This window comes from Elephas maximus, chromosome 3 (assembly GCF_024166365.1).
Source record: "Elephas maximus indicus isolate mEleMax1 chromosome 3, mEleMax1 primary haplotype, whole genome shotgun sequence".
NCBI classification, from domain to species: Eukaryota; Metazoa; Chordata; class Mammalia; order Proboscidea; family Elephantidae; genus Elephas; species Elephas maximus.
In genome coordinates, this window is record NC_064821.1 from 56,369,382 (window position 1) to 56,395,483 (window position 26,102).

Sequence of the window (26,102 nt, forward strand, 5' to 3'; positions counted from 1 at the left end):
GAGGTGCCTCTCGGTAGACTCAAACCCCCAACCTTTTGGTTAACAGCTGAGCATGTTAACAATTTGCACCACCCAGGAACTCCATTCTGGCCTTCTAAGCTGCAAAACCTCAGGAATTCACTTAAACTGAGTTTTAGTTTACTCATATCTACCTCATAGGGCTGCTGCAAGATAAAACGACACAGCGTGGGTAATAAATGGAGAACTCACTGCTGGGACCTGCTGGGATTACTATTCTGAGAGCCTGTGGATGAGGCAGTGCACCCTGACTGCAAAACTCCCAACCTTCTCACAAACATCTTGTGAACAGCTTCCAAATAAAAGGCGAAGAAACAATAGCCTCCCTTGGGTGGCTCCCAGAACTGAGGCGAATAGATTCTGACACGCTGAATTTCCCAAGGAATTTGTCACACAAAGGTGACATCCTTCTCACCCAGAAATGACAGTGTGTGCAGTGGGGCCCAAACACTGGGTAGACAGCTTGATTTGTATCATGAAAAATATCCTCCCCCAGGTACTTGAGGCCTTCCACGTGCACATGTCCTGGGCTGCACTTGAACTAATGCTCTGGGGGAGAGATGCAGGTCTAGAAAGCCACCTTGTTTTTTACAGAAGTGGCAGCTCCAAAGCTTTCCCAGGGTTTGTGGCACCGGCAGCTGTGCCAGGCTCCAGGGTAGGAGAAGGGGTTGGGCCAGTGGAGCTGGGCCACTGGAAGGACATGGTTCTAGTCTAACTGCCGGCACCTTTCTCTCTCCCCACGTGGCCTGTGATTCACAATGTGTCTCTCTTTTCTGGGTCTCTTTCTGGTGGCTTGGGCCAGCTCTAGGCAGATTGATTCCTCAGTGAGAACAATCTGGCCATTGTCCTGAGGAGCTTCTTTCCTGCATCCCCAGCTTGGTGCAGACTGGCCTGAGCATGGGTGGCTCTCTCTGCAGGAACAAACAATGACCCTCTGTTGAGTGGCCCACGTGCCTTGGGCTGGTCCCGCCGGTCACTCTGACCTGACCCCAGCCAGCCAGCTTCAGGTTATGGCTTGGCAAAACCCTATCAGTCACTCTGGAGCAATTCCACCTACTAAGAAGCTTCCTTGATAATGTGACCAACTGACTCGGTTCGCCCAGAACAAGGGAACTTCAGTGCTAAAACCAGGCAAGTTCTGGGCAAAACGGGATCAGTTGGTTACTTTATCATTTTAGGAAGAGGTGCCCCAACTTTGGGGGCTTTGAGGCAGAATCTAAGGCTGGAGGATAGACACCTGGGTCTTCATCACAGAAGTAGCGACTTCTATCCACTCCAGTGATTACAATTAATCATCACTGTCACCATAATCCCAACAAAAGCAGCAACTGCCATTTAGAGAATGTTCCACAACCGAGGGACTGAGCTGAATGCCTTATCCCTCATTTAATTCCCATCATGATCTGAGCAGTTGGGACTATTGTTATTCCCACCAAGGCCGGATCCAGGACTTCAACTCAGATTTCCCTGCTGCCAAGCTCCCTCTCAGGGTCCCTAGGTCCAGCCCAGCCCCACTGTCCTTGAGGAGTGCTGGGCCATCTCTGCCAGGACATAGAGGTCACGTGACATTCATGTAACATGGCCCATTCTCACCCACGGGTATACTTAGATTTTGACAAAACCCCAAAATGTTTGCAAGGAAGAAAAAGAAGCTGTGCCATAATTATTTTTTCATTGTTCTTTTGGTGTAGTGCAGTGTTCATCAAGAATTCCACATTTTGTGTGGAACAGAATTTCAATTCTCATGGAATCCAGACTTTCTGGAGCCCACTGAGGCTGGATGAACCCCTGAAACTATGGCCCAGAGATAATCTTTAAACCTGCAACTTTAAACCAGAAATATTCCCTGAAGTCTTCTTTAAACCAAAACAACAGTCTAGCTTAATTAGTAAAGAATGTGTGCATTGAGCATTGTGCTCGTTTAAAGAACTATCTATACGAGATCAAACTGACAACAGCAACTCAAAAAGTCAGATAAGAAGCTTAGGGGGAAGTGAGTTTATGTCAATGGGGGAGGAATAAGTTGGAAAGGGAAGGTGAAAATGGCTGCACCATTTGAAGACTGTAATGTCAATGTCACCGAATTGTACACGTAGTAATTGTTGAACTGGTGTTTGTTTTGCTGTGCACGCTCTCAACAACAATTAAAAAAAAAAAGAATTCCACATTTTGTGGGAAGCTATGCTGGGGTCGTCAGTGTCTCAGTAGTGGTCACTTCCCACAGGATGGGCAGCCCAGATAGGGCAGCTGCTGGGGGTGGGCGTTCTCAAAGCGCTTGCAATAAACAGTTCCTCTTTTATTGTGCCAGCTCAGGACACGTCTCGGACAGCAAGGTAGGCGGAGGGATGTTATGGGGCCCGACCTGAATCCATTCCCATTAACAAAAGGAGAAAACTGCTTGATAATGTCCAAACCTGATTATTAGCAACAGGTCTCTGCAATGGGCCTCCCAGGTGCTCAGGCCACTCTGGGGTGTCATGACACTGTGGTTGAGTACCCCAGGTTGAGGTTCCGCCTGCACCCCTCCTACCCCAGCTGATGGCCTGGTCCAAAGTGGCAACCCTGGCCCGGATGGGGTAAATATCCACATCTCCGGCCCCCTGGGGCAGCAGAGACAGTCTGACATTCCAACCTGCCTGAGGTCACTGCCCAGTCCCAGGGTGGATCAGGAGGAGGCTGGTATTGAGTGGTAGCTATCTACAGCTGTCCTGGCTAAATCACTCCCTAAGGTGAGGGTCCAGGGCCCCCATGACCTCATGGCCACTGTCCTGGCTCTAATGGCCTGTCCAGAGAGGGGCATCTGAGCTGGGTCCAAAATCCTGGGTCCCCCAGACAGCTAGGCAAGAGGGAGCCCCACCCTGCACCTAGGCAAATTGCAAAGTTGACTCTTCTGCTGAGAGAGCTTTTTAATACATAAATCAAACCTTGACAGTCCCTTGCTGAAAACCCTCTAAAGACTTTCCATTGCACTTAGAATAAAATCCAAACCCTCTCTGCATGCTCTGTCCCCTGCCTAGCTTGCTGACCTTGTTCCTAACACGTTCTCCCACTCTGCCTTCTTTCTGCTCCTCCAATGCTGCTCCAACCTGGTTCCAGCACATGCTGTTCCCTGTGCTTAGAACACCCTTCCCTCAGTGTGAATGGCCGCTTCCTTCTCATTGTTTGTTTAGGTCTCAGCTCAGATGTTACCTTTCCTGACCACCCAGGCTCGGGTATCCTTGCCTCTGCCCTAGCCATTCTCTCTTACTTGGTCTATTTCACTTCCTTCAATTGTGCTACTTATTCAAATGTCTTCCTCACTAAACTGTCAGCTCCTCAAGGGCAGGATGCAATTTTCTTGTTCACCTCAGGGACCCCAGCACCAAGACAGCACCTGATAGGGACATTGGTAGTTCAGTGGTGGAATTTCCACCCTTGATTCCAGGCCAATGTACCTCAAGCACAGCCACCACCCATCTCTCAGTGGAGGCTTGTGTGTGGTTATGGTGCCGAACAGGTTTCAGTGGAGCTTCCAGACCAAGATAGACTAGGAAGAAAGGCTTGGCAATCTACTTCTGAAATATCAGCCAAGGAAAACCCTATGGATCACAATGGGCTGATCCTGTTGTGCACTGGGTTGCCATGAGTTGGGGACTGACTCAGCTGCAGCTAACAACAGTTAACAACAACAACAGTGCCTGGCACCAGGGGGCCCAACACATATTTATAGAAAGAATGACACAGAGTGGGCTACTATGAGGAGTAGCTCTATGGAAAAAGCACTTCCCAGCACAGCTGGGGCTCCCGGTGCTCTGTTGCCATCAAGAGAACAAAGCGTCCGCTCCTTGAGGAAGCCCACAGTATCTCCAGGGAGTCTTTAAGTTGGAGGTGGTTCTCAGCTTCAGAAAGTCTGAGATGGTCAGAACACACCTGGAGGTGGTGCTTGCCTCAGGTCTCATGGAGGTGATGTGACTCCAGAAAAGAGGGCTCTCAAAAATCCTTCCTCCCCTGGGTCTTCAGGAAGATGGGCCTCTGGGTTCCACATAAACACAGGTCACTACAAACTCCTTTGAGATAAGGAGAAGTATATCCTTGTGGAGTATGTTGACTTCACAAGACAACAGCATTTCCCAGTTACTGTTACTAAGAGGAGTCCCTGGGTGGTGTAAATGGTTATCCCACTCAGCTGCTAACCAAAAGTCTGGGGGTCCAAGTCTACCGAGAAGTGTCTCGGAAGAAAGGCCTGGTGATCTACTTCCAAAAAGCAGCCATTGACAACCCTATGGAGCATAGTTCTACGCTGATGCACAAGGGGTCATTGTGAGTTGGAGCCAGCAACCGGTATATATTCCTAAGAGGCCCTATCCTGGCCTTTTCCTGTCACCTGCACCTCCAAGGGCCATGACTACTGACGGAGGGTCCTGAGTGGGAGTGGGCAGCTTTGGAGGATGGTGCTGGGCCCCAGTGAGCACTGAATGGGTCAGAGCTACCGGAAGGACTGGGCTGGGGTCACTCACTCTCTACGTAGAACACGCCCACTTTGTCTGAGTCCGACACGGAAATGTAGAGAACTATCTCGTATCCGGCTGGGAGGCGGTCAGGGCCCTTGGTCCGCAGGATCATCTGGGACATGTCCTTGAGGTCTGAGGGACAGGCACACAAGGGGGTTAGAATGAGAGACCTGCTGTGGGAGTGTTGCCTTACAAATACGTTCTACTTTTATAATCAAAAAACAAAACAACAACAAAAAACCCTGACATATGTGTACCATGGAAACTACAGAAAAGCATAAAGGAGAATGTAGAAACCAGTCCTCATCTCCAATACCAGAGACAAACTCCTGTAAGTCTTTTGGGAATTTCCTTCCAGTCTTTATTCTACCTGTGTAGAAAACATAGTTGCAATTGAACTGTATTTACAGTTTTGCCTTCTGCTTTAAGTGAGAGTAGATATCTGAGTCCACCATCCCCAGGAGACCCAAGTCCACACGTGCCTCAGCCTCAGCAGCCTGGGACTTGGCATGAATATTTCCATTGCTCCTCCCTCCCTCTCCCTGTACCTTCCCCCCCTCTCCCTCCCACTGAGTTCAGGTCTTGCTGGCACCTTCCTTGCTGTAGACCTTCTCATCACTGCAGTCCTCCTTAGGCAGCCAGGGCGTGTCTCGGTCACAGTTCACCAGCAGGATGGCCCCCTGGCCATCGGGGCCCCAGGTCCAGGACCCCTGCAGGGACATGGGGAGAGGTCACTCCCATCTTCTCTACCTTCCGACAGATAGTCCCAACTCCAGTGCAGGCCCCGGAGGACACGGGAGAAAGCTCCAGGATGAGATGAGAGAGCAGCCACCACTTATTGGGGCAGCTTGTGACCTGGCAACCGTGAGTCCCAACTCTGATGCCCGGAGAGGATCCACTCAAGAGTCAAAGGCAAGTTCGAGAGGTGGACGTGGCAGAGAGAGACAGGGATGCTGACTGGGTGTTAGTGAGCACGTCGGGTGGGGTGTGGGCAGGGAGGGAGAGGGCAGCCAGAGAAATGAACAGATAGACATCCTAGACAGGCCAGGGGAGACACTTGGGTGGACAGATACCCAGCTCTTTCTGGACATGTTTCCAGTGTTTCAGGGGGGACATAGAAGGTGATCGGCTTTCTATGCTGCAGCCAGAGTGATCCTAGAAAAAACTCCATCAGATCATGTTGTGTCCTGCTTTAAGACCGGTCAGGGCACCCTGTTGACTTAGGATTAAGCCTCAAATCCTCATGTGGCCTGCAAAGCCCTTCGAGACCTGCCTACCTCTCCAGTGCATCCTCTCTGCCTTCCCCCTTGTTCGCCCTGCTTCCGTTCCTCAAAGACTCCAAACTCTTGGGTCTTTGCCCATGCTGGTCTCTCTGCCTGGAGCACTGTCCCGACTGCCTTCGCCTGGCCAACTCTACTCCTCCTTCTTGTCTCAGGTAATCCATTCGTCTCTTCTTTCAGGAAGTTGTTCTGACTCTCCAGACCAGAGCAGCTTCCCTGGGCTTACATCTATGGCAACGTATACATCCTTTGTCAGACGACACAGGACAATTGTGATGACACAGCCACCATGTCACTGTCTATTTAATGCAGGTCTCCCCCACCAGATCGTGGGTTCCCTGAGGGCAAGAGCTGTATCTCTCTCATTCTTTCTGCATCTCCAGGGCCTGACAAAGGACTGGAATAGAAAAGATGCTTGTCTTAGTCATCTAGAGCTGCTATAACAGAAATACCACAAGAGGATGGCTTTAACTGACAGAAATGTATTTTCTCACAGTTTGAAAAGCTAGAAGTCCAAATTCAGGGTGCTGGCACTAGGGGAAGGCTTCCTCTCTCTGTTAGTTCTGGGGGAAGGTCCCTGTCTTTTGAGCTTCTGCTCCTGGGTGATCTTCATGTGGCTTGGCATCTCTCTTCCCCCATCTCTGCTTCTTTTATCTGTTTCTTTTTATATCTCAAGAAATATTAACTCAAAACACACCCTACACTAATCCTGACTCATTAACACAACACGGATAACCCAGTCCCAGATGGGATTATAACCACAGGCTTTACCAAAACTAAACCAAACCCATTGCCATCGAGTGGATTCTGACTCATAGCCACCCTATAGGACAGAGTAGAACTGCCCCACAGGGTTTCCAAGGAAGAGATGGTGGGTTCAAACTGCCAACCTTTTAGTTAGCACCCAAGCTCTCAACCACTTAACCAGGGCTCCAATCACAGGCAGAGAGGCTAAGATTTACAGCACACAGGTTTGGGGAACACAATTCAATCCGTAACAGTGCTCAACAAATACATATGAGTGAAGGAAATATGACGTCACTGACCCAGGTGGAGACATCCAGGCCAAGTTCAGGTCCATAGGGCTTGGTGACTTTGCCAAAATCACAGAGCACTTAGGGAGGATGTAAACCTCTCCCCAGGGCTGCTGGGCTCAAATGCCTTGGTGGGGTTGGTTGTCACATGCCTTAGCTGAAGACCCAGAGAATGTATGTGCAGGGCTGACCAGGCTTCTCATTGAGGGGGGCTGCCTTGGGAAGGGAAGGCTGAGGTGGCACCCCACTGAAGAGCCTGGAAGAAGGGACGAGGCCTCCTCCCATGCTTCCCAACACGCCTGAGGTTTCCCTGCCCCATGTGCAGAGAGTCTGGGCAGACTGCTAGGCCCCAGGCTTCCCACTGGCTATATTTATTTATTTTCTAAAGTATCAGTCTATTTACAACTTAATCTAGGCCTTTGTTTGTTGTTATAAACGTAACATATGCACGTGGCAAATGTTTAAATGACACAGAAGGGTAGATAATGGAAAAGCGTTAGAGCAACAGCCTGGGTGTGCACAGAGCAAAACTGGTGGAGCTTGCAAACTGGGTGGAGGTGGAGGGGAGAAGCAGGAAGCAGAATGAGATCGGGAACACCATGTTATTTGCACAAATTAAAAATACATGCACACCAACCACACCTTGTGTTCTACAAGAATCATAAAAAGAGACAGAAACACATTAAACCCATTAAAATGGTTGTTTGTGGGAGAAGAGAATAGGAATGGGAAATGTAGGATAAAAGAGAATGAATGAGTGAATGAAGGAATGAATGAATTGATCAGGAGAGGGGCTGTGCATGACCCATCAAAGATAGTGTACCTTGAACACCAGTGGATGGGAAAACTGAGACTCCAGGACCTGCTCAGTGGCTATTGATTTGCTGTGTGTCTGGTAGCTTGTCTTGGGCCTCAGTTTCCTCATCTGTGAAATGGGGGTTCTCTGTGCTTGGTGAGAGGACCATGCCTCTTGCAGGATCCAGTCTGGGGCTCTGTCCTTGGGAATCCCTCCCTGCCCCCAGTTCAGGCCCATGTCTGCCCGGAGAACTAGGTACCTTCCTTGGGTTATTCTTTTCCACCACACCATCCCGGTCAGCGTCCACATCCAGGGAGATCTCTGGGGAAAAGACACATGGGTAAGTTGTTGAATGAAGCCTGCCAGATAGAATAGGGCAGGGACAAGAGGAAGACACATGGCATTAGGGGACAGCTCACCCATTTGCTTGGCCACTGGGAAGGGGGGAGCTTGTTGAGGTCATCTTCGCCTATCCCTGCCTCAAGACCCCCTCCTTCCCAGGGCAGACCCTGTGCAGGATGTCACAGCTTACAAAGCATCGTCAGGGGCAGGCGAGGGGTCTCCCACCTTCTGTTCTTTCCTCAGTCAGTCAGGTCTGCGCGGTGGGCGGGATGGTCCTCCCTGCACAGAGCTTGGAGGCCCGGTTCAGAAAGGTGAAATTGCATGCCAAGGTCACACAGGTGGCATTGGCAGAACTGAGGTGCACCGCAGATGGCCTGACTCGAAGCCTATATTTGAAAACGTTTAGGCATAGGGTTCCATAGCTGCCTCTCTCAATCCGCCCGGGCATGTATGCATGCGTGCACATGTGAGTCTGTGTGTGTGCACATGCGTGTTTGTGTGTGCACACATGTGCCTTTGTGTGTGTGCATGTCTCTCTCTCCCCCAGAACTTCCAGTGGTCTAGATCCCACCTCTAAGGACTGAAGGTTTTACTTGGGTGGGAAACTGCAGCTCCACGTGCTTTCAACCTGAGGGTGCCCATGAGGCCCGACCTCCAGATAGAGGACCCAGGGCGGGGCCCCTGCTTCTCCTTTCTCTTGGGGAAGGGACCTTCGGTATCCCTAGGCCTGTCATGGGACAGGCTTCATGTGGGGAACAGTGGAAAGATTCCAAGTTTCATCATAGTTCAAACTCTGGCTCTCTGCTTACCAGCTGTGTGACTTTGGGGAGGTTAGACAGTTTCTCTCAGCCCGGTTCCTCACCTGTAAAATGGGGCCCTTTCTGGTTACGGCAGTTGCACTAACTGCAAGTGTAGGCACTACTGACATTTGGGACTGGATACTTCTCTGTTGTGGGGGCTGTCCTGTGCATTGTGGGATGTTCAGCAGCATCCCTGGTCTCTACCTGCTAGACGCCAGTAGCACCCCCCATTTGTGACAACCAAAAATGTCTCCAGACATTGCCAAATGTCCTTTGGGAGGCAAAAGTGCCCCCTGACTTAGAGACTAATGGGGCAGGGCAGGGGCGTTGTTGGGAAGGTGTTGGGAGGGTCACACCAAATGAGACGATCTGGTTCCAGGCTCTAAGAGCTGCCCAAGTGGGGTTGCCCTCCTGCTGAGCGTGACTTGGACCGCAGTGGGAGTTGGGTGGGAATGAGTGCCCTGGTCAGTCCCCTTGGCAGGTGCATCCTCACCCTCATGGGTGGGGAGGAAGGTTCTGGCACAGGAAAGGCACTGATGTTATCCTTGCCTGGGTGGCTCAGCCTGACTGAGTCCAGGGATCACATTCGGGTCCTCCCTTTGCCTACAGCCTTCCCAACCGTGAAGGTGGCTTCTCTGGGTCTAGGAGGCAGGAGGGTGGAGGCTTTAAGGGTGCCTGGCCTTTGGGAGAGGCAGTACTCCAATGTCCCAACCTCTGCAGCCCTACAATGAGTTAGAAGCTGTAGGGCACAATTTCATAAAATCTTCCCACTGGTCCCAATCACTTATCCCTTACTCAACAAATAATTGTTGAGCATTTACTATGTTCCAGGCACTGTACTGGGCACCGGGGATCTAATGCTGGGCAATCGAGGCACAGTGTCTCCTCTCCAGGAGTCTACAGTCCTAGGAGATAAATATTGTTCCCATTTTACAGGTAAGCAAGCCCAGGATCAGAGAAGTCCTGTGTTGGCAATTTGGGCTGATAATCTGGGAGGCTGGCACAGGATAAGGATTCTACGGTGAAAGAAGGGAAGGTGGTACCACTGTCTGCTATTAAAGAGACTGAAGGCTCAGATCCGGGAACAATATTGGTTTTGGCTCCCAAGACATTTACGAACTTTCCAGGTGGACACACCCCAGTGAATGCTGCCTTTCAGGGAGGTCAGCTTTCCTAAGCTCTGCTCTGGGAACTAGCTGCAGACCCAGCCATGTTGGTAGTCCCTCTCTTTGCTTTTCAAGGTAAAATCTCTCTCGTGGGGACAGTTCACTCTGCCAGCTACAGCGTGCGTTCCATCATGTGATCACCTGGAATTCTCCTCTCAACCACTGCAGGAATGGGGTAGGCATTATCACACATCCCCAACTCCACAGATGAGGAAACCGAGGCTCCCAGCAGCCAAGACCACAAAGTCCCCAGAGCGTGCAGAGCAAATATCCCACCCCAGTCTGGGATCCAGACCCTTTCCTTTGCTGTTCTCTCCACTGATCCAGGCTGACCTCTGGGTGACTCAGGCTGACCTCAGCTGACCTAGGCTGACCTCCAGCTGACTCAGGCTGACTTCCAGCTGGCCTAGGCTGACCTCTGGCCTGGGCTCTGTTTCCAAATGTTACATCTGCCTTCAGAGACCCAAGATTTGTTCCCTGAAGGCCATTCCCAGAGGAGCCTGGCCATGTCCCCACCTTGGCAGCCCCTGTGGCCTTTATCTCCAGCCTGCAAGGTGACCCCGGTGAAGAGGCATCAAGGCTCCTTGTGGAGTGTCCACTAAAGCAGTGGATTGTAAGAGAGAAATTATGAGGTGCTTTATGATACTTAGGAGCCCTGGTGGAGCAGTGGTTAAAGTGCTTGACTGCTAACCAGAGGGTCAGTGGTTCAAACCCCCCAGCTGCTCTGTGGGAGAAAGATGTGGCGGTCTATTCCTGTAAAGATTTACAGCCTTGGAAACCCTATGGGAAAGTTCTACTCTGTCCTATAGGGTCGCTAGGAGTCGGAATTGACTCGACGGCAGTGGGTTTGATTTTCGGTTTTGGTTACAGTGCTTTATGTCATTACGAATTTCTTAAACTCTTAAACTTTTCATGTACTATTTGCACACAGTATAAAAAATCAAATAGTACCAGAAGGCTTCTAAAGAAAAACTGCAGTTCCTTTTCCAGCCCATCTCCTCACCTGAGGCAACCTCCCTAACTCTAAGGAATATGCTCGTTGCTATTTCTTGATATATTAATTTGAGATGTTTTAACTGACTTCCTGTTACAAAGTTTGAGTATTTCACAACTTGTGTCCATTATCATTATCACCTTCCTCCCAACCTCCCACATGGCTTCACAATTTCTTTTTTTTTTTTTTTTGTGTATGCAAAGAGACCTTTAATATGTTCTGCTGCACTTGTTTGTTTTTTAGGAAGCTCCTATGACTTTGCCTTGGACAGGTTGTACTGACTTCCCCTGTATTGTGTGTTGTCTTTCCCTTCACCAAAGATGACACTTGTCTACTATCTAGGTAATGATTTCCCCTCCTTACCCCTCCCCTCGTAACCATCAAAGAATGTTTTTTTCTGTGTGTAAAATCTTTTCTTGAGTTTTTATCATAGTGGTCTCATACAATATCTATCCTTCTGTGATTGACTTATTTTACTCAGCATAATGCTATCCAGATTCATCCATGTTGTGAGATGTTTCACGGTTTCATCATTGTCCTTCATCATTAACAATTTCTCTCTGACGACCCAGTAGCCCGTGTCCCGTCCTCGTAGCCAACCGGAATGGCCTCTGCCCCCCTACACTCCTTCAAGCTACAAGCCATCCCTGTAGGACTTTTGCTCCCCTTCAAGGGTGCCCCAATGTCCTATTTGGCTAGATTCCAATAGGGTGATCCGTGCAGTGAGAGAGAATGAGATTGGAGTGACCTGCCTTTTGGGACAGTTCTGCGTTGCCCAGGGAGAGGAAGGGGAGGGCATCTGGGCTCCAGATGACATTTCTCAGAGGCTCTGGATCCTACCTCAGCTCCCCAGAATAGCTCCAGGGTGTCAGGTGGCACCTAGGTTGTGGGGCAGATTAATGGGAAATGTCATCAGGATTGGGTTCAAGGCAGTCTGCCTGGAGAATCAAGACACTGGGGCCTTAGCTGTGGCCTAGGAATTCTGGCAGGCTGCTGGCCCCCACAGACAGTGGCGGGATGGCCAGCTTTTTTGTCTTGCCTAGCAGCTTGAGGTGTGGTGAAGAGGACGGGCATCCCCCACCCCCATAGCCAAATGGGGCAATTACCCTAGGCTCTGGGGAGAGAGCAGAAAGAATGAGCTCCTTAGGTTGATGCTAAAAATTCCTGAGGCTTGTGCATATGTACATGGCCAGGACCACAGCAAAGAGGGTGGGACCACTCCTACTTCCCCATACCTCTTCCTTTTCTACTTTCCCCTTTAACAGGGAAAAACCAAACCAGTTGCCAATGAGTCAGTTCCGACTCATGGCAACCCCAGATAGAACTGTGCTCCACTGGGTTTTCGTGACTGAAATCTTTTGGAAGTAGATTGCCAGGCCTTTCTTCTGAGGTGCCTCTGGGCGGACTCAAACCTCCAACCTTTCAGTTAGCAGCCAAGCATGTTAACCTGTTTACACCACCCAGGGACTCCTTTTAATAGCGAAGTCTTTGTCGTCAGACCTAATCAGGTCTTGCAGTCTGCAAAGTCCTCAGGGACCAATTAGCTCAACACTCTTGCTTTATAGGTGGGAAAAATGAGGTCTAAAGGGGTGGGTTACTTGTCAAAAGTCACATAGCAAGTCTGTAGCAAGACTGGAAGGAAGATCCAGGGCCTGGTTTGACCAAGGGCACCACAGGTTCACTCCCAAATCCCCAGGGGGAAAACCGAGGGTTAGTCAGGCTCTTCAGCTTCAGACAGGAAGTATGGCTATCCCAAGAGGAAGCGAGAAAGGAGAGCATGGACTGAGCACCTACTCTGTGCCAGGCCCTTTGCACGCACTGCTGAATTCTCATCATCGCCAGGCAAGGGTGCACTGTGAACCCCGTTTTGCAGATGAGGAAACTGCGGCTCAGGGGGGTGATGTGACTTGCCCATGGTCACAACGTGGCAGGAAGGAGCAGCACCAGAATGTGGATTAATTTCTGTCTCCTCTAAAGCCAGGGCTCTTTTAGGACAGAGGCGAAGACTGGGCACCCCCTCCATGCAGACAGTGGGATAGGGTGACCAGCAACCAAGCCTGTCTAGAAATTCGCTGAGGAGTGGAAGAGCTATTGTTGATCCTATTTCAGCAGCAAAGAGTGCAGGGCTGGAGCAGGAGAGGCTGGCGTGGGAGCTAGTGCCCTTGTTGAGGGGGAGTTCCAAGACTCCCCAAGGAATGTGAGATAACTGAACCGACTTGGGGTCCAAACAATCGCCTCCCAGCTATGTGGCCTCAGGCAAGCTCTTGTTTGTTTTGCTTTTTTTTCTGAGCCTCCGTTTTCTCATCTGTAAAATGGGGATAATAATAGGGAACCCTGGTTGTGCACTGGTTAAGAGTTCAGCTGCTAAACAAAAGGTTGGCAGTTTGAATCCACCAGCCACTCCTTGGAAACCCTATGGGCAGTTCTACTCTGTCCTATAGGGTAGCCATGAGCTGTAATCAACTTGATGGCAATTAGTTTGGCTTTTTTAATCCTGGGAATAGTGATAAAAATACATGGAGATCATGTCAGTAAACACATCTAGTATTGGAGCCTGGCACACTGTCGGTGCTCAATAAAATTTAGGTGTTTATCATCCTTATCATCGTCATTGTTGTCATCCTCAAAGCACCCTGCGGGGTCCTGGACACACAGTAGGTGTTCAATAAATTGGAGATATCATTATTTTTAAAGCATTTGGCACATAGTAGGTCCGCAACAATTGGGAGTTCCCTCCCCTTGCCATGTGGTAGCCGTGCCAATACTAAACAAAGGCTGGATAGCTAAAATGACCCTCTGGAATTTCCTTCCGGCATAATTAAACATACTATGATTTAATTTTTTTTTTTTTTAATTATGAAAGTATCACCACAACTGCAGAAGAGTCCAGTGACTGAGGGTTCAGAGGACCATATCCCTGGACCCTGCTACCCTAGGCTGGGCTTCAACACCCCTTCCGCCTCCCCAAGCAGGCCTGGCCCCAGGGCAGGGCAGTACGGTGCAATGGAAAGAACCTGAGAGGAGAATAATCCTGAGCTCTGGACCCAACCTACCACTGAGTGGCTGTGTGACTTTGAATGAGTCCCCTAACCTCTCTGGGCCTCACTGTGCTTGTGGGTCAAATGAGGAGCTTGCACTAGGTGAGTTAGTGACCCAGGGCTGCATCTCTGTGCACCCAGGGCTGGGTGTCTCAGGAGGGCAAGAGGGTATCTGGGATTATCAAGGTCAACAGCAGGCTTTGTAGACTGTGGCCATTGCCCTCACCATGTTTTCTCCAGGCTGGGGAGGGGGTGAGATAGGGATGGAGTTCCCTCTTTCTCCTCCTTGGCCCACAGAGCTGATGGTGACTCTGACATGGGGGTGAGTCACTGGCAGACCAGGGCGCGCCTCCTCCTGCAGGAATTCCTCTGCCCCTAGTACAGAGGTGCCAGGGCCCCGATGGTATCTCTCCATGGGCCTGCATTATTCAGAAGGAGCCACTAATGTTAGGTCTGCAGTGCTGAACACTTGCCTGGCCTAAGTGTCACTGAGAAGGTGGTAATGCTAGGCCCTGGGGGATGAAGGCACCCAGACCAAGCCATGCTAACTCACCAATGGCCGTGAGGAAGAGCCCAGCTTGGTCGATGGGAGTGTTCCCCTCCTGCTCATAGTAGTTGACGGTGACCTTGGTGGGAAGGGGGCACATTGGGAGGGAGAGAAGAGCAGAGATCACAGATCACAAACAGGAACAACTTCCCAGCTCATACCTCACAGCCTGTCAAACCAGCCATCTTTGGATGTCCCAACCATTTCCCCCAGGAAGCTCTCCTGGGTTGGTGAGCAGCTGCTCCCAGATCACTAAACTAGATGGTGGACTCTCCTCCTCACAGACAGCATCCAGGTGCCATGTGCCTACCTGTGCTCACTGTGGGGCCCCACACCTGCCATGTTATATGTCTAGCTCCTGCTAGGCTCCCAGGGAGTGGGGCTAACCTTTTCCTTGTACAATGCCCATTGCCGTCACTGTGATGGGGCACGTGGCAAAGGGATTGTGCATAATTAGAGAACCCAGTAAGGAGACAGTTTGGGTCCCAGCTTCACCACTAAATCACTATGTGGCCTTGGGCACATCGTTTCACCCCATGGATCCTTGTTGTTACTTGTGGCCATTGAGTCAGTCTCCAACTCGTGGTGACCTGATACCCGATGGAACGAAACACTGCCCAGTCCTGCACTGCCCCCACGACTGGTTGCAGAAGGAATGACTGGGATCTATAAAGTCATACTGACTGACTTTCAGATGTAGATCACCAGGCCTTTCTTCCTAGTCTATCTTAGTCTGGAAGCTCTACTGAAACCTGCTCAGCATCATAACAACAGGCAAGCCTCCACTGACAGACAGATGGTGGCGGAGCATGAGGTACATTGGCCAGGAATTAAATTCAGTCTCCCCACATGGAAGGCATGAATTCTAGCACTAAACCACTGCTGTCTCCCTGTGGGTCCTTAGCAACCTATTTTACAGACAATGCAACCAAGGACCTCATGGTTGTAACTTCCAAGGATTCTAATATTCTATGGTTTTGAGCTTCTAAACTTTTTAGTATTCAATGGTCCACAATTATAACCCTCTATGAAGTCACTGGGAATTCCAGAACACTTAATTGTGCTCATGAGGAACCTGCACGTAGACCAAAGGCAGTCATTCAGACAGAACAAGGGGATACTGCATGGTTTAAAATCAGGAAAGGTGTGTGTCAGGGTTGTATCCTTTCACCATGCTTATTCAATCTGTATGCTGGGCAAATAATCCGAGAAGCTGGACTATATGAAGAATGCAGCATCAGGACTGAAGAAAGACTAATTAACAACCTTCGATATACAGATGACACAACCTTGCTTGCTGAAAGTGAAGATGACTTGAAACACTGATGAAGACCAAAGACTACAGCCTTCAGTATGTATTGTACCTCAACATAAAGAAAACAAAAATCCCACAACTGGACCAATAAGCAACATCATGATAAATGGAGAAAATATTGAAGTTGTCAAGGATTTCATTTTACTTGAATCCACAATCCACAAGGAAGCAGCAGTCAAGAAATCAAAAGATGCATTGCATTGGGCAAATGTGCTGCAAAAGACCTCTTTAAAGCGTTAAAAAGCAAAGATGTCACCTTGAGGACTAAGGTGCGCCTGACCTATGCCATAGTGTTTTCAACCACCTCATATGCATGTAAAGGCTGGGCAATGAATACAGAAGGCTAAAGAAGAATTGATGTGTTTGAATTGTGGTGTTGGCGAAGAATATTGAATATACAATGGACTGCCAGAAGAATGAACAAATCTGTCTTGGAAGAAGTATACTCAGAATGTACCCTAGAAGCAAGGATGATGAGACTCTGTCTCATGTAGTTTGGACATGCTATCAGGAGGGACTAGTCCCTGGAGAAAGACATCAAGCTTGGTAACATAGAGGGTCAGTGAAAAAGAGGAAGACCCTTAATGAGATGAATTGACACCGTGGCTGCAACAATGGGCTCAAGCATAGCAACGATTGTGAGGATGGTGTAGGACTGGGCAGTGTTTTGTTCTGTTGTACACAGGGTCGCTATAAGCCAGCACCGACTCAACAGCACCTAAGAACATGAAGCCATTGTCCCAGGGGCTAACACTGCACTGTCCAATACAGTAGCTACTAGCCTCGTGTGGCTGTTGAGCACTTAAAATGTACAAATCTGAACTGAAATGTGCTGTAAGTATAAAATACACACCGGATTTTAAAGACTCAGTCTGAGTAATGTAAACTATCTTGTTATTATTTTTCATATTGATGGCATGTTGAAATAATAATATTTTGATACACAAAGTTAAGTAAAATAGATTATTGAAATTAATCTCACTAGACAATGGAAAGTGACGTATGTGGCTTCCACTCTTTCTGTTGGTCAGCGCTGGTGTAGCCTGCCTCGATTTCAACATGGCCACTGGTCCCCTGCAGCCCACGGAGAGTGGGCCTCCCTAGCCTGGTACCTTGTCGCTGCTGGCCTCAATGCTCGCCTGATTCATGGTGAGCCGCAGCGTAGTGGTGGGTGAGAGAAGCCAGCGCTGTTTGCCATTGGTGGCCACCTCCTCGGCTTGTCCATCACGTACCACCTCCACCCGCACGCGCTCCGAGTGCTTCAGGCTGAAGGTTTGGGCCTCGGCTGGGGCGGCGCTGTAGGGACATAGAAGAGAGGGTCATAGGGAGCCCTGGGGTAGGTAGGACAAAGGGGTGTAGGGAGAGGCTCCTGGGGGGGGCGATGCTACAAGGGCCCTCCCAGCTCATCTGATCTGGGGAACCCTAAAGAAAGCAGCTGCATTGTCATCACCTGGTGGGACAAGAATTTACATTTCCAACATGTTCGTAGGCACTGTTGATGCGCAGCTACAGGGGCCACACTTTGAGAATCACCGGTCTAGACATTTAGCAGTGTAGTATCGTGGTTAGAGCCCTGTGGTGGCCTAAGCCATGAGTGTGAATCTGTAGAGGCCACCAGGCAGGACTCTCTGGCCCAGGCCACAGGCTGCAGGGAGTCCTGGCAAAGACCACTGGTCACAGGGACTGGCAGGAGAGAGTGGGCAGGGATCCAGGCAGCTCATGCCCAGTGCTGGGAAAGGAGCTCAAAAAAGAAGCCCCAGGGCCACTCCGTTTCTTGTCTCTCTGCCATCTGCCATCCTTCTCACCCTGTCGTGGGGATGCAGGGTCCCAGGAAAGATGGTGAAAGATGGACCACCTCTCCACACTCATTCCCCTACCAGACATGAGCTGATCTGAGGCTTGTTGGCTGGGGCCTGCTGCCTTCTGTCCACACCCATCATGAGGAGGGGTACAGAGTCTGGGCAAAAACCCTGGATTAGGGATACATGTGCAGAAGATTTGGGGTCAAGCCCAATTTTGCCACTGACTTGATGGAGGGGTCTTGAATGAGTCTCTTCTCACTTCTGAGTGTCCATTTGCCCACCTGTAAGCCAAAGCATGAGCACTTGCCTTTTTGTCCACACATCCCCTTCCTGTCCACATAGCCCTCGTTTCTTATCCTTCACAGGGCACGGGTCATATCCTGTCTGGTGATGTTGCTGTTACCTTCCTCCTCTGGATTATAAACCCTCTAAGGGCAGGGCCTAAGGTCCCTGGGTGGCACAAGCTGTTTGCAATGGGCTGCTAACATAAAGCTTGGCAGTTCAGACATATCCAGCAGTCCCCTGGAAGACAGGCCTGGTGATCTGCTTCCATTAAGGCCATAGCCAAGAAAACCCTATGGAGCAGTTCTACTCTGTAACACATGGGGTCGCCATGAGTTGGAACGGACTCAACGGCAACAGATTTGTTTTTTTGGTTTTCTTTGAGAGCACGACCTACTTTATCCCACCCCTCATCCTTCACAGAGTCTAGCACAGGAAACGTATTGCACACCCCCAGCAAGAGTGCGGAACTGAGCCTGATAGAAGGTGAGCCTTTCAGAGGACATAGCCAGCATTTCCCAGAGGAAGCTGTGGGTACCACCCGAGCACGTAATATGCTACGTAAGGTGGCAGATGGATGAGCATTTTAAAAGACTTATTCCGACTCATGGCAACCCTGTGCGTGTCAGAGTAGAACAGTGCTCCACAGAGTTATCAATGGCTGATTTTTGGAAGTAGATCACCAGGCCTTTCTTTCGAGGTGCCTCTGGGTGGACTTCGACCTTTCAAATGGCAGCTGAACGCATTAACCGTTTGTGTTACCCAAGGACTCCAAAAGAAGATTTATATGTTTATTAAATGCCTTATCTCTTTATGGCGACTTTATGGCTTTCCATTTATTGTTTAAAATAAAGTTGCTAAGAAAAATGTGTGTCGGTTTAAAGAAATGTTGTAAGTTGTACTACAGGTGGAATGTGGTTTTGGCAAAATTGTGAGAGTCTGGGAAAACGTGGACTCAGTTTGGGAACATTCCTCAAGTGCAAGTCCCAGCTTCGCCCAACTTGCTTGGTGGCCTCGGGCAAGGTGCTTTCTCTCTCTCAGTTCCTTTAAATGTAAAATAAAAGGATGGGACCAGGTCAGAGGTGGCTGGAGTCTGGGGAGCACAGACAGGGCATGGCCTAGGTGCAGGAGTGGGGGGGGTGTGGGAAGCTGAAAATCTGGGATCTCTCTGCCCAACCCCCCAGCCTCACTTTAACAAGAGTCTCTGTTATTCATTTGGTTTTATAGAGTGGGTCTTCTGCAAACAATTCTATTTAAAAAAAAAAAAATCTTTACCAACTCACATGATCTCATAAAAGCCAGACTCTAACAATAGTTGCTGTAAGTGCTGCTTCCTGCCAGCCTTCATTCCTCTGGGTTAATGAGAAACTAGAGGAGACCTTGAAGGCCCAGGGGGTTCATGCCCAGCCCACACTGGAGCTCAAAGGCCCCACACCATCCCATGCCCCCCAGGAACAAGCCCCATCCAAGCTGAGCATACAGCTATTCTTGGAGCAGCCCTGGCAGAAGCAACAAAGGTGCCCATTGTCCCCTTGTGGGTCCTGTTGGTTGCTTCCCTCCCCTAGAAGAGCCTCTCAGAATTCCCCACAGAAACCTGAGAGCCAGGGGCTGCGGAGGCTGTGGAGGGGCCCAGGACAGTATTGAGGGAAGTGGAGTATGTGTGGGAAGAATGGTGGTAGTGGTTGTGACATCCTTGCTTATTGGAAAGAGGCTAAAGACAATGTGGACAGGAAGGGCTGCCAGTCCCTGGACCATGTCTACTACGCCCATCATTGTGTCTTAGCGCCCAGGACATGGCCAGGCTCAATACATACTCTGTGAATAAATGCGTGAATGAACCTACCCCTCTTAGCTTTCCAAACTTGGTTAGCAGAGTGATTTATTTTTTTTTAAAGAAATCAAGTCACTTGCTTGCTTGAAAATATTCAGTGGCTCCTTGGTGGCCCACCTGTACAATAAAATCCAAACTCTTCAGCTTGTGTTCAATCAGTGGTATTTGGCCAGTGCATCTCAACATGACCCTCCAGCCTCATTTCCTGCAACTTCTTCGACCCCGTAAACTCCCTCCATTCTTTCACTTACCATGCTTTTTTCTTTCTTTTGCATATGCTGTTCCTTCTAACTAAAATGCTTTTCACTAACTTCTCTGCTTGGCAAATGTCCACCCCTCCTTGGAGACCCAACTCAATTGATTGATCCTCATGTTTATTTTTCTATGTGGCAGTTAGCTCCTTGAAGGTAGGGGTCATATCTTCTTCTTTTGTTTGTTCCAGCACCTGCCCTCGCACAGGCACATAGTAAGAACTCTATAGATGTTTGCTGTAGGAAGGGCTGGAAGAGGAGGGCTTGCTTATGTGGTCGTTCATTCACTCAACACATATTTATTGAGCACTTACTCTGTGCCAGGCACAGTTCTTAGTGCTGGGGGTAGATTGGCCCCAAGATAATATGTTAGATATCTTAATAATTTAAAGGTCATATGTTCCCTGGGTCCACTGAGCTTATATTCTAATGGGAAAGAAAGACTTTCAATAGATTGCACAATTAATTGTGTGATTACAGCTGTGATAATTACCACACAGGAGAAGTATGGGCTGTCAAGAAACCTGTCCTGGTCTGGGAATAAGGGAGGGTTCCCTGAGGAAGTGGCATTTGAGCTGAGATCTGAACTCTAGACTCTAAAGCATGGACAAGAATGAATTTGACCAGCAGTTCTCAAACTTTGGCATCCCTGGGTGGTACAAATGGTTAATCCTTTTAACTGCTGACTGACTAAAAGGTTGGAGGTTCCGATCTACCCAGAGGCACCACAGAAGAAAGGCCAGGCGATCTACTTCCAAAAAAATCAGCCATTGAAAACCCTGTGGAGTCCAGTTCTACGCTGACACACATGGGCTCGCCATGAGTCAGAGTCGACTTGACGGGACCTGGCTTGGTTTCTCAACTGTCAGTAGCATTGTTAAAACACAGACTGCTAGGCCCACCCCCAAAGTTTCTGATTCAGAGGTCTGAGGTGGGGCCCAAGAGTCTCCATTTCTAACAAGCTCCTAGTCTGATACTGACGCTGCTGGTCTGGGAACCACACTTTGAGCTTTGAGTGTTGCTTAAACTGGACAGAGAGAGGAGAGGAAGAGGAGCGGAGATGTCCAAGCGTTTCCATGTAAGCTTGGAAGGTGGAAGCTAGCTCAGCATGTTCAAGAAACTGGAAGGAGGGCAGTGTGGCTGGGGTCTGTGAGCAAGCGGGAAGGAGCGTGGCAGGAGGAGAAGCCAGAGATAGTGAGGACTCGGTCTTTCTCCTGAGAGTAGTGGGGATCACCGAAGGCTTCTAAGCAGGGATGACGTGATCCTTTCTGCACTGTAAACAGATCACCCAGGTGCAGGGTAGGGAAGGGATGTCAGGACAGCAATAGTGAAAGTGGGGGGACCACTGAAGAGGCAACTGCAGCTGTGAGGTGAGCCATGATGGTGGCTCGGGACAGGGTGGTGGCTGTGGAAATGGAGAGAAATGGCTGCTGGCTAATGTCAAAGAAAGGAGCTTTGAGAAAGGCCTGGAGAAGAGTGACAGACATAGAAGAGGGGTGTTTACTAAGCCCAGCCCAAGGAATTCTGGGGCTTTGTGACCTAACATCTGCTCAGCCCCATGAATGCTGTGTGACTTCTGGGAAGCCACCCAGCCTCTCTGGTCTCTACTCAGTGGGGAGGGTCACTGGCTTAGCCTTGCAGGGCTGGGATGGCTCACTCATAGCTCTAGACTTGAAACATGACATGCCTGCTCCTAGCTGGTATCTGGCTCTTTCAGCTTGTCTACCTGCTCTGGGCCTCATTAACACCAGCCAGGGCTCATCCCTAGAGTGACCCCAGCTCCTGGCAGCCTGGCAGTTACGTCCTGCCCTCAGGTCTCCGGAGGAGCATGAGGAGGGAGTTGTTGGTGCCAGCATGGTGTGTAACCCCATGGCGAGCACCTTCGAGGGGAAGGGAGGGATCAAGGGAGCGAGGCAAGGCCAGGGTTAGGATGATCCCAGCTCAGGCCTCACACCTGGTGCTCAGTATGGTGGTGGCTGGAGCCCTAAGGGCACTGGTGGAGGCAAAATGATGACATCTGTCTTCAGCCAGGCTCCTTCTTCTACCTGGTAACCTCAGCAGCCCCTCTCACCAGTGCCTCCAACTGCCCTGGGTTCCCCCCTTAGGGAAGAAACAATCAAATCTACTGTCACTCCTCTCCTCAGAAAACTTCAATGACTCCTTGCTGACTAAAGAACAAAGTCCAACACGTCTGAGCCCTGCATTCAAAGCCCCTGGTTCATTGATCTACCAACTTATAGTCCAGGCCACTGAAACTATACCCTTCTACCTCTGTGTGACCTATATCTTTCGTGCCTTGGTGCCTTTGCTCCTGCTGATCCATGTGGCATGTCCTTGGTCTCACTCTGAATCCCAACCTCTAAGACCCAGTTTGGCTGCCACTTCCTCCAGGAAGTCTTCCCTGATCTCAGAGCCAGAACTCATCTCTCCCTTTCTTTGCTGGTGCCTCAGACAACACTTTACAAATGTTCAACTTTTCCTCCTGCATTATGAACTCTTTGAAGGCAGAGACCATGTCTCATTATTATTTGTCTTAATAATATAGTAACAAACCCCAAAGTAATTCATGATAACTACATACTGAGCACTTACTGTGTGCCAGGCACTGTACCAGCCCTGGACCCACATGAGCTCAGTCCACTCTTTTAATAACGCCATAAGGCCTGTACTAATGTCAGCCTATTTTACAGATGAATACACCAAGGCTCACAGAGGGCGGGCACTTGTTTCAATTCTCAGGGATGGTAATGGCAGAGCTGGGAGGGAAGCTCAAGCTCTCTGAGCTCTGGGCCTGGTGCTCTCTCTGTAGGAGAGAATTCATAGGTTAGAATCCTCCCTAAAAGTCCTCCAAGTAGGAGCATTAGTTGGGGGAGGGGCAGGCTGATTCAGGAGAGGGCTCAAAGGAGAGGCCCACAGGGACTTCTAGAGTAGAGTCCCCTGCTTATTTTGTAGGTGTGGGTCAGAGGCCCACAGAGAGGACAACAAAGGCTGATTTCTCCCCTGGCCTCTTGGATGAATGACCCACATAAGCAGATCTCAGGCCAGTCAAAGCCCCTGGGTCCAGGATCTTGCAGGCCCGGCATGAGATAGCTACCTCCAAAAACAGCCTCCCCAAAGCTTATCAGGTGTGCGTCCAGCTAGAGGGTGGGCATGGGGTGAGCCCCTGCCACCATGCTCCAGCCCTGACTCAGGGCCCTGTGGGCAGTAGGGAAGGCTCTCAGGGACCCCAGCTGTGCAGGGGGCTGTGAGCTGGGCATGCGGGGTGCCACCAAGTGCTCCTCAGGCCTCCACCTGGGAACTAGCTCAAAACTGGAGCAGCTCCTGGCAGGGCCTCCCTTTTAGGGTTGAGGGCTCTGGGTGTTGTCCTAATTTATGGGGCCACCTGACCTGCCCTGGATCCCTTCCCACCGACACTCTCTCGGGAGCAAGTGTATGTAGCTCTGGCCAAGCTCGGCCACATGCCCTTAACCTTCTACAGGCTGTACTACCCCTGCTGGTCCCTTGAGGCTGAGGGTGGAGAGCTCGGCCCAATGCGAGGCCATTCACCATGCATCTTTGGCACATCTATTCGTTCATTTACGCAACCAAGGTCACTGTGTTGACTCGGGACTGGATTTGCCCATGAACAAGGCGGGCAGGGGGCGTGGACGAGGACATGCCCAAAACACCAGTCCCAGGAAGGGGGCCCAGCTGAGGGGCTCTGCTTGAGTCTGAATCCCACCCCCACCATTTACTAGCTGTGTAATCTTGGACAAACATTCCTGACCTCAGCTTCCCCAAGTGTAAAAGGAGGGCAATAACATTAGCTAACTCATGAAGTTGTTGTGAGCTTTAAACACATGTAAGGTACCAAAACATGGGAGATGAACATGCAAAGGGCTAAGGAGGCTGCCTGGTGGCTAGCAGGTGCTCAGTAAATGTTACCTACCGATACTACTTAAATAAGATTGAAAAGAAAAAGAAAATAATGAGGTAGAGAGTGCCTACTGTTTTGGGTAGGGCATTACAAAATGTGGTGGTCAAGGAAGGCTGCTCAGAGGAGGTGACGTTTGAGCTGAGACTTGACTCATGAGGAGCTGGGCGTGTGGTGGTCTGGGGGAGAGTGTTCCAGACAGGGGGAAAGTGTTCCAGACAGGGGGAACAGCAGCTGCAAAGGCCCTGAAGTGGGTCTGAGCCTGGCACATTCAAGGGCTAATGGCATCCACAAATGCAGAATAGATCGCATGCAGGGGAATAGGCAGGAGACCGGGCCTGCAAGATGAGGCCTGGTACACTATGGGAAGGGGAGACCATGGCACCTTGAGCTCCCAGCACTTCACACTGGATCTCGGACTCCCCCTGAACTTTGTCCTAAGGATACTTTAAAAAACAATCAAGTAAATCCCCCAGCACTCACCTCAACCAAGGGGCAAAGAGAGAAAGTCTGGGAGTCAGTTAGAAATGAGGAAGAACTGAAATTCTCTGGGCTCTTCTCCGAGGCAGGATACACATCTATGCTTGTTTCTTTTTCCCCAGCATTTTACTGTGCCAATGTCTAGAACTCCCGCCCTGGTACCCTCTTCCTATCTTCTGCCAGGGAGTGATGGGCAAGGACCTGCCTGGAAAATAGCTGGTTGGTCCCTGCCCTGTGGTATCCCTGGGAAGATGGACAGGCGGATCACCCCACCTCCCACCTCATGGCTCATGGTGAGGTCAAAAGAAAACAGAACAAAGAGACAAGAGATGACCATTAACATCATCCCTATTCACTGAGGCTCCTGCAACGTCTGGACACAAATCCTGTCCTTCTCTCTCCAGCAAGGAGAAAAAGGGGACACATGCCTTATCAAGGAACTCTCACTCCCTTGGACAGACACACAAACCGAGGTGGAGAAAGGACAGACTGTATCCAAGGCTAAGTTTGTGGGTCAGTGGGAGAGCTTGCAGAGCTTGGCCACCCCTCCACTTTATTCCAAGGCTGCCCGCCCTCCACGCCCTCCCAGTCTCCAGTGGTGACCAGGGCTCCAGAACAGGGACGAGATCATTCACAAGAGGTGGGTGGGGAGGGCAGAACCAACCTGCAGACGGCACTCACTCAATACCCTCTCTCCAAGTCAGAATCACATGGGGACCCAGGCTAGCTTCAGTGAAGAACTGGCCGCCAGCTAAATGGACCACCGGGGGAGACTGTGTGGACCAGGCACACCCATGCCAGATCAAAGACAAGTACATGTAGGGGTACCAGAAGGAAAAAATCCAGTATCTTTAATAATGACTACAAAGTACAACCTCTAGAAAAAAGCCTACTTCCTTCTTTCTGTGCATCTACTCATAGCTTGCTGGAGGCTAGCAGGCAGAATGTGGCTGGGGTCAGGGCATCCATCCCCAAAGGGGCCAGTTTTCCTGGGAAAGGTGGGTGGCCCAGAACACCTCTTCCCATGGTGGCCTGGATGACCGTAACCATGCCCACAGTTTCTACCAGGCACCAGATTCTTCCTCTTATTTTCTGATTGACCCTCATACATCCCCACTGTCCAGATGAGGAGGTGGAGGCACAGCAAAGTCAAGTGATTTGCTCAAGGTCACATAGAGTAGGTGGAAACCTAGTCTGGGCTACCTTGAATCCTGCCTCTTTCTACTACCCACCTGCTTCTCAAGCCCTGAGAGCAGCCTTCACTCTGAGTGCCTCTTACAATTGTAGGGAAGGACGGAGGGGAGATAACACTTATGGGGCAGCTCCTGCCAGGACCACGAGGCCTGCTGTGGGATGGGGCAGATGAGGCCCTGCTGTGTGTCTGAGAGGGGAAAGGGGCCCAGAGCCCTTGGGAAGAGAGAGTGTGGGGTGGAGGCCTGTTCACTAACCTTTGGGACCCAGAAGGAATGAGGGGTCAGGGAAGCACTCCTTAGTTAACTGGGTCCAGGACCCACCAGGCTTTGTCCCTTTGGGACTACTTGGAGGTCCTGGGGGCATCATTTGGGGTTCTGAGTGTGTTTAGGTGGGAAGAACTCAGTGGGATGTGGTTGGAAATTGAGGGCAGAATGGGGGTGGAGGGAAGTTTCTGGGGGCACCGGGCTTGTGGCCCTGGTGGAGGGTGGAAGGGACACAGGCTGAAAGGGTCATCCAGTTCAACCTGCTC

General features: G+C 50.2%; 1 protein-coding gene across 1 annotated transcript in view; it reads right to left on the reverse strand.

Moving 5' to 3' along the window:
- PADI2 (peptidyl arginine deiminase 2) overlaps positions 1–26,102 on the reverse strand; it is a 49,282-nt gene that overhangs the window by 19,807 nt on the left and 3,373 nt on the right. The window contains exons 2-6 of the mRNA XM_049878066.1: positions 16,933–17,116; positions 14,512–14,584; positions 7,878–7,939; positions 5,101–5,218; positions 4,515–4,640 (exon numbers count right to left, since the gene is read on the reverse strand). Of these exons, the coding sequence (XP_049734023.1) occupies positions 4,515–4,640; positions 5,101–5,218; positions 7,878–7,939; positions 14,512–14,584; positions 16,933–17,116 (563 nt within the window). The remainder of the gene's footprint in view (positions 1–4,514; positions 4,641–5,100; positions 5,219–7,877; positions 7,940–14,511; positions 14,585–16,932; positions 17,117–26,102) is intronic.